The 13758-nt window shown below is 40.9% G+C and overlaps 1 protein-coding gene across 1 annotated transcript in view; it reads left to right on the top strand.

Annotated features, from left to right (window-relative positions):
• The window catches only part of rab26 (RAB26, member RAS oncogene family), a 104953-nt gene that overhangs the window by 52765 nt on the left and 38430 nt on the right, over positions 1 to 13758 (top strand). The window contains exon 4 of the mRNA XM_083933054.1: positions 1582 to 1648. Coding sequence (XP_083789180.1) covers positions 1582 to 1648 — 67 coding nt within the window. The remainder of the gene's footprint in view (positions 1 to 1581; positions 1649 to 13758) is intronic.

Below are 13758 nucleotides of genomic sequence, written 5' to 3'. Positions count from 1 at the left end.
GTTGAAAATTTCAGAAAACCCCTTAGTTGTGAATGTTTAGAGCAGAAATCCCTTGTGCTTCTCAGGAAACCTTTTATGGAAACATCACAATTAGAACTTTGGTGAGGTCACAAGACTTATTAGACATATGATGTGTAATATAACCCTTAGTTAGCACCACACTGATACCTCTCTACGTATTTGTGTATCCTGTGATAATGTTTAAACCTCCATTGATTAATGTTCGAGGTCACTTGAGGGCATTCTACTAAGCTATTAATACTACACTGGCATATTGTCACCATACTTGTTAGCAAACAGTTGCACCTTTACATGTCTAGCATACATGGAGAAACATTAGCATTCATTCTCTATTGTTTTTTTGGCCACCTGACGTCTGCAGATCTAATCTTCATTCCTCTTTTAGCTCTGTTTTTGGTCTCCACCACCTCCTGAGGGTATAATTTGTTTCTTTACCCGCTAAATGCCCCACTATGTTCACCAGCTAGTCGCCAACTTTGTTACAGTGGATTATCAGAGGATTGATCCGCTGCCTGCTTCTTTTTGAAACTGATGACAGTGGTGATACCAAATCAAAACATTAAAGTTGAGGACTGTGAAACCAAAACAATGAGCTGAAAAATGATAATAAGGTTCATAAATCTGCGGGGACTTGCAGAGCTGTGTGATGTGATAAGATTAGAATTTTTTTCTTTTTAATTTAATTTCTTTTGTTACAATTTCCTCTTCAACATTTGCTGGACATGTTGCATTTGTTCCTTGACTCTGTTTTATATTAAAATGCATCCTCTTAGCATGATTTAATTACCGGCACAGTTGTTTTTATACTTCTTATAATTTGTCTCTTTTTGAATTGCTTCACATTAGAACACATTACTTGAGCTTAAATGGAAGATGTCACAAGCCTGTGAGAAAGTAATCTATATAAACAGATTCAGCAGGTGAATGTAGAATATGTAGGCCAAGCGATTTGAGTAGAAGAAGCAGTCTGGTTTTCCTTTTGTAGCCCCGGTATTATTGAACAATCATTTTTGAGCAGGCTTTGGTTGCATAACAGTCAACAGTCTGTGTGGAGAGCAAAAGAGTCAAAACCAATTGGCTGCTGTCTGGCGACGATTCACCTTTTTATCAACTTTTTGTTATTATTCATCTGCATTCATACGCAAATATCTATAATAGAGACACTGTCCTTTCTCGCGTATCAAGTTGATAATTGGACCATAAACAGTGAATGACGCTCATTACGTCTTCGCCCGAATATCAGCTGGCTACACCGGAAATATTAGCCTTTTCCTCCGCTAAATTGTCTAAATGGTCGTAGTTAATGGTGAGAAAAGGAAAAGGACAGAGAAATAATCAAGCAGGAAAACAATGTCAGAGAAAGTACCAAAGTTCCCCCAGCGAGTGGAATAAAGGAATAAGATGGTGGTTAGATAAAAATGTGAATGCCATTTATAACATCCATTCAACATTGTCACTGCCACAGTGATATCATGCAATACAAACCATAGGTGCTAATTGCAGTATTGTAAGAACAATAAGGAAAATTGCAAGGTCAGACCTTTTGTTCTTCCTTTTTAGATTTGGGACACTGCTGGACAGGAGCGTTTCCGAAGCGTCACACATGCTTACTACCGCGATGCTAACGGTAGGTTTCCTCTGTGTTTGTTAGTATGACCCTATTTGATTGTGACTGACATCCTCCCTTCTACCTTTTTATCACTGCCTTTGTTTTCTTCAAACGTGTTATTGACTACGGTGGTCTCACTGTAGCTCCTTCCCTGTTGGGACAGCAAAAAGCACGCAGGTTGCAGCTCATTTGTTAGGCTGGTGTGTGCATGTGTGTGTGCAGACATTTGCATGAAGCTGCGTGATGTGCAGGTTCCCTGAAGTGAGAGGCTAACCTCTGGGTGGGAAAATGAGCCTGCCTCTCACTCAGCAGGATGTGGGACAGCTATGAGCTATTCTTGTGTGTGCTTATGAGTTTGTGTGTTTGCAACAGTTATATCATGAAAACAACCCCACTGAGTACAGATAGCAGTGTGCCTCAGGCCGACCTAAATGAGCAGGTGTTGTGGAACACACATACGCAGACAAACACTTAGAATACATTCAGCTGCGTACAAAAATAGCATCGTTATGAGTGGTTGTTGTGAATGTGGTCCTGTTGTACCTTTATGTATGAGTGTATGTGATTGCATGTGTTTTCAGTAAGTATGTAAATATATGAAATTATATATGTATTCAGTTATCTGTAAGTTATTGTGTATGTGTGAGCGTGTGGCTGGCCAGTTGCCCGTTGTTTTTCAGATCTGTCAGTGCAACAGTTTACCCTCGCTGATATTTAACAAGGCACCCAGGGAGCTTCGGACCAGCTCCTCCGAGTTGTCCGTCTGTTACTGACTTTTAAATGAAGCTCATTCGGTGTGACGGGCAAGGTCTGGGGAGAGGAAGCAGCCTGAATGTAGCTGTCACGAAAGATGGCAATTCCTGTGAACTAATAGATGGTTTTTCCATGACTTGGACTTTGAAATGTACTGTAAACATCCGCCAGTTAGAGGGCTCTGCCTCGTTACTGAGCATCCACAGGTACAAGTGAACAAGTCTGATGTCTTAAAAAAGACAAAACAATTGCGGAGTCAGTTTCCATTTTAAAACTGGTTGAATAAAGCCAATAGTGATCATATTAAAGGTCACATATTATTCTAATTTCCAGGTCCATACTTGTATTTTGGGTACTAGTCCTACATAGTAGAACATTTTTTACATGTTTTAATGCTCAAAACACACATTATATTTCTCATACTGTCTGTCTGAATATACTTGTATTTTGTACTCTGTATTTGACCAAAGTCTGGGTGAAAGGGACAGCCGGCAGGGCGGAACAACATGCAGTAGTGATGAACGAGTCAACAGAAGGGTCAAAAAGTGACACAGCAGCATCCCCAGTAGCCTAAATGATTAATAATTCACAGAAACACAGCGTTCCATAGTCCATTATCTCTTCTCCTCTCTCAGTCCATCTCTGTCCTTCTTTCTACTGACAGTCTACGGGTTTGAGTGTTAGATTAACAGTGCGAACTGGCTCACACACAAACGAGATGCAGATGCCTGTTTTGCTTCCAGAATGCTGGCTGCTATCAGAAATCCCACACTGGGGTGGCTTTACACCTCCTTTGCTTGGTTTTGTGTCAATTAACAAAAGCCGGCATTGCAGCGTACCTTTATTGCTGCTCTGTTGAGGAATCTTTGTGTGGTAGTGCCATAAAATGCAGCCAAGTCTGCTCTGATAAGTCATCCACATCAGTGCTCACTGCGTCTCTTCTGTCATTGCAGCAATCTATTTTAGCTTGAAGAGTGACATAACCAGCAGTCCGGCAGTGTCCATTTCTCTTTGGATTGAGTGTTTTGATACTCTCACAGTATTTATATATCACCTTCACCTGCTTTATAATCAAAAAAGGCATGGCCATCTCACTTTTTACAATATCAGACCTTTTATAAATTATTCATAAATCTATATGGATTCATTTATATGAGTGTATTGCCTCAGAATCACTAATTATGTAGATTGCATGCATTCTTCTTGCTAGTATTTCTTATTCTTTTTCATCTCCACATGCAACATTGGCCAAGTGCATATGCTCTGCTTTCCCGGTTACAGATATTTCTTTGGAGCCCCTCACTATAGCCAATGTTTTCTGCCACTGAACAGCTAAACCGCCATCTGCTATATTAAGAAAAAAAAATGAGCACATAAGGTGCTAAACTGAAAAGTGTCCACAAGTCTCAATGAAAATGTCAAGACAGCCTGCCAGCAACAGGAACAACTCCAGACGGTGGGTTATGTCACTCCTCAAGCTAAAATAGATTATTCTACAATAAATGAATCACAATCCATTGTCGTTTCCTCTGAATAAATGTCTGCTTTGTGGGCTCATTCTCTCTGATGGAGGCTGGTATATACCCAGCATCACCCTTTCTTAAGACATACCTTGCATGAATCATCTGGTAACAGGGAGTTAGTAAGAAAAAACTCCATCACTGAAAGATTGGCAGCAATGATGGAGACAAAATTTTTAAAAAATCAAATTTTTTTTTAAGGTATGTTACTCGGAAATTCCAGTTTCATAAAATAATTGCAAGAGAGCGAGAGAGACGCAAAGGGCCGCAGTCGAACCAGGGCTGCTGTGGTGATGACGTTCCAGTATATGGGGTGCCTGTTCTACCAGGTGAGCTATTGGGTACATAATGAATTACTTTTTCAAATTAAATAGCACAATTATGATAACTGAGAAGGGTGGCACAGTGGTGTGGTGGTCTGCATGGGTTCTCTCTGGGTTCAAAGACATGCAGGTGTTAGGTCAATTGATGACTCTAAATTGCCCGTAGGTGTGAATGGGAATGTGGTTGTCTGTTGCCTCACGCCCAATGTCAGTTGGGATCAACTCTAGCTCCCCGCAACCCCGTTAGGGTCAAGCGGTTGATGATGATGGATGATAATGAAAATTTGAATGGGCTCCTTACTTGTTACCTTTGTTTTAATCATATCAGTCAATATAATTTGACTGCAGCGTCTCTGATCCATACCACCCAGGTAAGACGAGAGACAACAACAACCAATACAGGGAGAGAGAGAGATTTAATGTTTCCAATATAAACTAAATCACCAACCCGGAAGTGCAACAACACACAAAGAACAACAATTTTAACAAAAAACAACGATTTTAGCCAACAAAACAACAACTTTTGCCAACACAAGGTGACGGTAAGGGTTAGTCATGAAAAACACTTGGTAAGGATTAGAAAAAAGGTGGTGGATTGATTTAATACAGAGGGGAATTGAACCCCACTCCCTTGGCTTAAGGTCCTGTGTTTTAGGCTGTCTCAGGGCTCACTCACACTGTCCATTCCTACTGTGCCCGTGCTTTAGAGTGATTGACCCCTCTCCCTCTTCCCCCGCGGCTCCATTGCTTATACGTCATCACCCCTTGGAGATTTAGTTTTGTCCAACTGTTTTTGAACGTTTTATCTTACCAAATCTGCAGTAAACACTTCTCCTCCACATCAGGCCACCGCAAACCGTTCGTGGCATCTTTTAAACGTCTGTCACAAGAAAACGTACCGTATTTTTCGGATTAAAAGTCGCTCCGGAGTATAAGTCTCACCAGCCGAAAATGCATAATAAAGAAGGAAAAAAACATATATAAGTCGCACTAAAGTATAAGTCGCATTTTTGGGGAAATTTATTTGATAAAATCCAACACCAAGAATAGACATTTCATCTTGAAAGGCAATTTAAAATAAAAATAGAATAGAGAACAGGCTGAATAAGTGTACGTTATATGACACATAAACAACGAACTGAGAACGTGCCTGGTATGTTAACGTAACATATTACGGTAAGATTCATTCAAATAACTATAACATATAGAACATGCTATACGTTTACCAAACAATCTGTCACTCCTAATCACTAAATCCAATGAACTCTTCTTCCTCTGTGTCACTTCTGAACAACTCCGCCAACTCCAAGTAGCAGGTAGCATCTTTTTTTTCACAATGCACTTCTGCCATGTCCCGCCCCCGCCGAATTTTGATTGGTTGACATGTTTGTGACGATTGCTGATATACGCCTAATCTCTTACGTGACTGACATAAATAATAGCCCGGGCTATTATTTGATATTTTACGGTAATGTGTTAATAATTTCACACATAAGTCGCTCCAGAGAATAAGTCGCACCCCCGGCCAAACTATGAAAAAAACTGCGACTTATAATCCGAAAAATACGGTATATAAAAAGACATCAGGACCGCCGTCAATGCTTGCGCTCGTGCCCGTACATGTACATCTGTGCACTAACACTGGTCAAACGAAATTGACTTTGGCCGTGAAACAGGCTTGGGCACGGTATGAATGGACAGTGTGAGTGCGCTCTTATACTATGTCTCATGCTTTCCCATTGCACAAAATGCTGGGAAAAAATTGATGGGCGGAAGACAGCGTGTACTCTGCACGCTTTGGTCAGGCAAAACGTGACACTCACAAGCTTTGTGAGGTGGACCAATGTATCTATTTCAGGCTTTGGCATGATACTGGGCTGGATAAGCATACCAGTAAACAAGAATTCTTTTTTAGGGACCTCTCTAAGATACAATTTATTGAATAATTTGTCCTGACTTGATTTGATGAAAGGCCTGTATCATCTATAAAGCAGTTACTAAAACTTTCTAACATTTCTTTCAAAGCACAGATGCAGGGCATTGCTGTGTTTAAAACCAAACTGATTATATTGATGATTTATAGTTTCATCTTGTTTAGGAGGATTCTCTCCCACAATGCTTTGCCCCTTTACAACTATTGATTTTATTCAGCTTTGGTCCCAATCTTGGCTGGCATTAAACCCTTAATGAAAGAGCAAGAAGATCCAGACAATCAGTGCAAATGAGCTGGTGATTGCTCGAAGCCCAGTGCAATTTGCTTGGCTCAGCTGGTGTGTGGGGAGCCTCGAAGGTCCTACTGGGTCCAGAAACCAACCAAACCCACTTTATTCCCTTTTCCTGAGTGGAGCTGACAGTTTGTCAGTTCCCACAGCATGAAGCAATACCTCAGGGTGTTCTGAAAAATGCAAAAGTAGACTATTGGTGAAGACGAGTAACAAAGGGGCTGGACAAGAAAAAGAAAAAAAAAAAAGGGGGGGGGGGGGTAGAGATGTAAAAAAAGAGAAGATAGATGGATTGAAACCTAATGCAAGCATGAGGGGTAAAATTTGGAGAATTTTTAAGTTAGATCTCATCTCATCTCATCTCATCTTCATCCGCTTATCCGGGGTCGGGTCGCGGATATAAAAAGAAAACAAGAAGTCCAGGGGAGCAAAGCAGTCAGACCAGTTCCAATATGTAATAAAAAAAAACAACCACTATTCAACAACTGTAGAGAAGGAAAGCAGGGCGAATGAAAGGGTAGAGAAAAACCATTGTATAGCTTTTAATAGAAGCTTGCCTTGTAATGGAGCGACATTATAACTAATAGCACCTTATGAGTACAGAGGAATTAAAGCAGAATGGGATTACATGTTGTGAGTGCTCAGGTAATGGAAGAAGGTGAGCGGGTTTGTTACATTCCTTTCATGCACTTATCCTTTATAACAAATTATGTGCAGGCACATTATTACTTAATGTAGTTGTGTACTGTGTTTCCTAAGCAATGACTAGTGAATGCTCTGTCACTACCATTAACTCTGTCAGTCTCTTTGTAACAGAAATGTCAAATTTTCAAATGATGGAGGAAAGTCCTCAGATGTCCTTTCCCACTACCTTAAAAAGACCCAGCATGAGGAATTAAAAGAAACAGAATGACAGAGTTAATGCATTTCATGGCACAGGTAATGGCTGCCTTAGACATGTCTGCTCCTAATGGTAGTATATGATTAAAAGGGTTGTTGGAGCTGTATTGCTCAGAATGGGGAGCTTTGGCTGCTTCATTTCCCTGTAATGGCCTTAATCGGCTTCTCTCAGTGTGGTAGAGGTGAAGGTATTAAGTTATGTTTTACTTTCTAAAATTCTGGTTGCAAGGGAAAACTTCATTTTGGGCCGCGGGGCTGATACAATTAAACAATCTACTGCCACACCTAGCCTTATACTATTCTCAAATGTGTCTTTAAATATTTGTCAGTTCCTTTTGAAAATCACATGAACCACGTTCACATCCATCACTCCACTTGCTGTAAAACACATCTTCTAAAGCTGTGGTGATCATTTTCATTAAAACTAAATGACTGGTGTGTTAACTGCCTGCAAAAGTATTCAGAGCACACAAGACCAGATTTCCTCTTAAATTACGATATATCATAGTATGTAAAAGGCTATTTTTTAAATGGAGTCTGGCGCAGTGCTCACTTAGCCTAACCGTAAATTGCATCACTTCCTTCGCAGAGAATGGTGGCATCAACACTCTATTTTATCCTGTGACACTCTAGCTCAACAAAAGATACAACAGCACAATAGCGTTCCTTGTGTTACCGGTCATTATGTAACTGGCTACAGACAATGTTCTCTTCACTTCACCTGTTTAACTGACTTTAGCTGTTTAGATTACAGACACTTTCTTCATCCATGGACTCAGCTGGTGCACTTCTGCAGAATTAAACACTGATGTATGAAACTGCTAACCAGTTCTGAAAACCTTGTTCTAAAAACAACAGGCAGTTGGTTATTGTATCATGGTTATCATTTGCAATAGAACACCAGGTCTGGCATATTCTCCATTGGTTCCTGTGCTTATCACGGATAAATGATAAATGGTTCACATTGAGCACATGTGACAGACGTGAAAGAGTCTGGAGACGCCAAGGAGAACATTCTGCTGCCTGTAACATCGTCCAACGTGACGGGTTTGGTGGTGGGTCAGTGATGGCCTGGGTCGGCATATCCTTGGAGGGAAACATAGACCTCCATGTGCTAGCCAAAGGTACCCTAACTGCCATTTGGTACCAGGATGAGATCCTCAGACCCATTGCTGGTGCAGTGGGCCCTTGGTTCCTTCTGATGCATGACGATGCTCTGCCTCATGTCGCTGGTGTGTGTCAGCAGTTCCTGCATGAAGAAGGCATTGATTCTATGAACTGGCCTGCCCATTCCCCAGACCTGAATCCAATAGAGCACCTCTGGGACAACATGTCTTGTATCATCAAGTGACGGCATGTCGACCCACAGACTGTCCAGGCTTGCCCTGGTCCAGGTCTGGGGGGAGATCCCTCAGGAGAACATCTGTCTCATCAGAAGCATGCCCAGACCTTGTAGGGAGTGCATACAGGCTCGTGGAGACCACACACACTACTGATCTTCATTTTGAATTTCCACCGAGGGGGATCAGCCTGAAATCGTATTTTTCCATTTTTATTTTGAGTATGATTCTGAATCCAGATCTCCGTGAGTTAATGATTTCGATTTTTCATTTATCATTTTTTCATGTTATTTTGTTCTCAACGCATTCCACAATGTAATAAATAAAGATTTTCAACTGGAATATTTCATTCATTCATGTTTGAGTGTTCCCTTTCTTTTTTTTTGAGCAGTGTAGTTACTAACCACTCAGTGTGAGTTTCAACTTGTTCTTGACTGGGTGCCACAATGTCACTAGCATGGCACAACTGAGCTTAACAGGTAAAATAAAATAACATAGAAAACATAGTGACAAATGACAATTGAAGGACTCAGGAAGACACATCTACTACATCTATTGCATATTCAATCAGTGTCATTACATCATTTTGCCGGTCTGCTCTGCCTCATCCCATGCCGCCTTCATCATTTTATATTCTCTCTATTCGGTCTTCTTGGGTCACTACTTTCACTACTAATGAGCAACTGGAGGCCTCAATCAGCAGCAGCTCATGTGGGCTTGCCCCCCGTCCCATCTGACTCAGGAGGACGGACAGCTGCAGAGGGAGCACTGATCAAGAGTTGAGTCGATAAAGTTTGAAGGGATTGATGGAAATGATAGAAAAGAAAAGATGAAGGGAAAAAGAAAAGCAGGGAGAGGTATGGAAAAGAGAGAAACAGCGATTGGAAACGCACCTTGAAGATATTGCTCCACTATAGGGAGAGCCCTTAGCTGTGCGATCCATCATCGGGCTCTCTCTGTCTTTTTCTTCACATGCACGCACACACATGTACACACACATCTCACTAGCTTCCTGCATATTAAAACGGATACAAGGTCACAGTCAAAGGCATTTTTAAGGCTTTGAGGCTTAGTCTGGGGCATCTGTGTGAAGTGAGTTGAGTGGAAGCGCAGAAGGGGTGGGGGGCTGTGTGTGTGTGTGTGTGTGTGTGTGTGTGTGTGTGTGTGTGTGTGTGTGTGTGTGTGTGTGTGTGTGTGTGTGTGTGTGTGTGTGTGTGTGTGTGTGTGTGTGTGTGTGTGTGTGTGTGTGTGTGTGTGTGTGTGTGTGTGTGTGTGTGTGTGTGTGTGTGTGTGTGTGTGTGTGTGTGTGTGTGTGTGTGTGTGTGTGTGTGTGTGTGTGTGTGTGTGTGTGTGTGTACGTGTACGCGCGCGCCTAGCCTACTCACTGTTGTCTATACTTTAAAATGTCTGTCTAACTTCATCATCTTTAAATATGATCCATTTATCATATTCCACATACTTTACCTGTTCATATCCCTTAAATGTTTATCTTAAAAGATTGGCTTCAAATATTAATCACTTCAGCTGTTATTACACCTGGGGAGTTTAGTAATCGCTTGTCATCATGATATTTCCACCCCTTTCTAAAATGGAGACTGTAGCATGGAACTCCGTGGGCTGTGGTTAGCTAGAAGAAGGTAGAAATGACAACTGCTGCTGGAACTGTCACAGGAATAATGAAGGTGATGAAATAAGGGGATGCAGGTAGCAATTTCAGACATCACTCTCATTTTGTCATAAGGTAACATTAATGCCAGGACAGAAACTTGCCTGGGGGAATAAATTGAATCTCATCAGTCAGATGTGACGCACACTTTTCATTAGTAGATGCACAGTGGAGCATTAGTAGGTGTGCTTTTAATTTTCAAGGCAGTAATGGAGCAGAAGAAGGACTGTTTATACATAGCAGTCATATGCAAGTTGGTGTAAATATTCAGGCTGCATTTTTAATGTGCATGTAAGTCGATCTAGAAAAGTAGCATCTGAAATCCTATCTTTGCCTCCTAACAAGTAGAAGTGTTGTCAGCTTAATGTACTTAAAGGTAAAGTTCGACCGCAGGTGATTAGCATAAGTTATCACTAATACTAGAGGGGGGAAACAGCTAGGCTGGCTCCATACAAAGTTTCATGTACAAAAATGCAACTAGCTCTGTTTTCACAGGGAGTTATGTGCTGGAGCCTTTTTTTTCCATGGTCAGCTAATGTCCTGAATTTTCCGCAGGTTACCTGGCAACACATGAATGTTTAAAGAAAACTGGATACAGCGTTTGAGGAGGAGCCCTGTTCATTCCTCTGAAAGTTGCTCAGTGGCACATGAAACCCAAAAAGTTAAATTGCTGCGTCTTAAAATACCTGGATGATCAGCACTACTTCTCTTGGGCCCATATATCAGTTGCACAAGAGACGCTGGCTGATTAGGCTGCTAACCAAGTTGGGTTTAGTGCTCTGGCTTAAATGAGTATTAAATGATTTAATCGTGCATTAATAGACATTATTTAATAGACATTTGAAACGTTATCGGACTGAGTGGTTCAAATTCTGATAGCAAAACTAGTCATTGGCGGTGCTGCTTGAAAAAGTAACAACTAAATTGCATCACTTTCTCCAAGTGTCAATTGGAAAAAGTCTTTCTTGGCCCTAAGGCATCATGTGATGGACGCAGAAGCCAATTTGACATAGGGCCAAATGGTGGAATTACAACGTCTAAGACCAGAGCACTTCCACAGGGCCTGTAGCAACCCCATGGTGGTGCCGCACAGATCCCTCTGTAAAATTAGAACATGTCCTTTTTACACTCAGATTTTTTTGTGTTTTAAACAAACCACATAGAAAATGTTAATGAGTTAGCTTCAGAGGTGCTGGGAGGGTGATTCTTTTAGCTTTGGAAAGAGCCAGGCTAGTTTGCCTCTGTTTTTGTAGCTAACCATCTATTGGCTTTAGCTTTATATTTATTGTACATGAATGAAAATTATGTCCTTTTTAAATTTCAAATGAAAAAGTGCTGAATAGTTTTTCCAGCCATAATGTCTCAACCATAAAAGGTACCGCTTTGAGGTTGTCAAGCAATGGTTCATGCAACTGTAGAAGCCACAAGTCTGTATGATAACAGTCTTGTTTTAAGAAAAACATATTTTATTTGTGATGTCATGGAGTAGGACAGCCACACACCCCATTAAATAAAGGTAAAAGTAAAAACTGGTTGATGCTGCAGTTGCAGATGGTATGATTTTAGGAACAATATTTAGCATAACCTAAAAGTCACCTATCATTTAAAAACACTGTGTATTGCAGGCCTATGTGTATTTGCATTTGTATGCATATGTCTGCGTTCATCACTTCTTTATGTGACATATTCAGGGGAAGGAGAGCAGCAAAGGTCAGCCAGTGATTATTGACACAGATATGAGTGATGATGGATGGCAGTGCTCTTTATGAATCACTTCTCTTGCTGCTCAGGTTTCCCTGCAAGAGCTTTGATACTTAAGGTGGTAGTGGCTCACAAAGTCAAGTCAGTAGTTGATATTGTTATGATATTGGTGTGCTGGTGGTGATCAACGTTTGTACATACATACAACAGCATTGTAAAAGTTTAGGTTAGTTTCCTGGACAAAGTCAAAAAAAGCAAAGTTATTGTTGGGTCTTTGCACAGCAGCTGAAACACACATCAGAACTGGAGGAGCTTGTTGGGACTTGTCTGTGCAGCCACTAAAGTATAAATGATGCAGTTCAACACTTGTATTTCATTAAAAAAATGAAAAAATAATATTTGATCGCTTTTTTTACTTAATTTTTTATGCTGTATAATAGCTTTATAACCCCGGAACCAAGTGTGTGTATTCACCATAGACTGTATAAAAAATGGACATAGCATACTTGTTGAAGTCAGTTCTCTCAAATTACATCCGATCTAATCGGACTCGCCTAAGGGAGTCGCCAGCTTGTCAGACTTTAACTCCTCCTCACTTCCTCTTACAAAAAAAGGGCATTGATGTGACGACGGCTCTAATATGAAACCAGCCCCTAGTGGACACTCGCTGAACTGCAATTTTTGGCCCCACCATATTGGATCAACAAGGAAGTCCCTCTGGTGGGGGCTTGGTATTCAACCTACTTTTTAAGACACCAAACCACAGAGGAATTCAATTTTTATTCTCTCTCAGACTCTCTCATTATCATATTTGTCATATTTGTCATCATGGTCTTGTCTCACGGTTCCTTGGTGAGGTTACAGGTCGATCAATGAAATATCTAGCTTCTTTTAACATGCTTAATCTTACTCACCTTTTTGTCTCTGCCTGTCTGAATCTTCTGCCCTCCTTTTCTCACTATCGCCAGCCTCTTCATTTTTTATCTCTTCCTGTGCCCTTTAGCATAAATTCCTCCATCTTTCAGAGTTATTTCTGTCTTATACTGTTTTGGCACCACAATGTGCCTGTGATGACAAAACTCTCTAGCGTCATCTGTCTTTTGCACTTGGCAAGATGTAATTGGATTAGGGTAGGGTGAAAGAAAGCAACTCTTTGTAGTATACTGGTAAACACAGGAGCCATGCAAGATGATATTAACTTGTGGGGCATGCCATTGCTCTCTGCTGTCTCTTTTTCCTCCCTCTTTTCTAACCCTGTCTCTGTGTTTTCCCAGTTTGACAGAGTAAGGCCATGCTCACAGTAATTACAACTAATTAAACACCCTTCACAGATTTGTCGGACTGGAATAAACAAATTGTGGACTTAATCCAAAATAGATTGGTGAAAATAGGGGTGGAGGTCTGGAACAGACAAGACAAGGTAAGGGGTTAGAAAAGAGTTTTGTAATGAGGATGGATTGTGATGTAAATAAAGGAGAAGATGGCTGGAGGGATTACATGCAGTAGGAGGATGTTTGTTGTGGAGGATATTAGCTTAGCCTAATTATTCCACGTGAACGTTGATCCAGCTGAGAAAATGAGTTACAGTTGCCATCGTAGGTGTAATGAGTTTTTCTGTCTGACAGAGCTTTATAATGCACACCCTGCAGGTGATATTTTCTTGCATGACAGCATGGTGCAGTTGGAGGTAATTAGAATTCACA

The sequence above is a fragment of the Echiichthys vipera genome (assembly GCF_963691815.1).
Source record: "Echiichthys vipera genome assembly, chromosome: 18".
NCBI classification, from domain to species: domain Eukaryota; kingdom Metazoa; phylum Chordata; class Actinopteri; order Perciformes; family Trachinidae; genus Echiichthys; species Echiichthys vipera.
The sequence above is the reverse complement of the archived record's forward strand: the minus strand, read 5'-3'. Positions and strand labels throughout refer to the sequence as shown.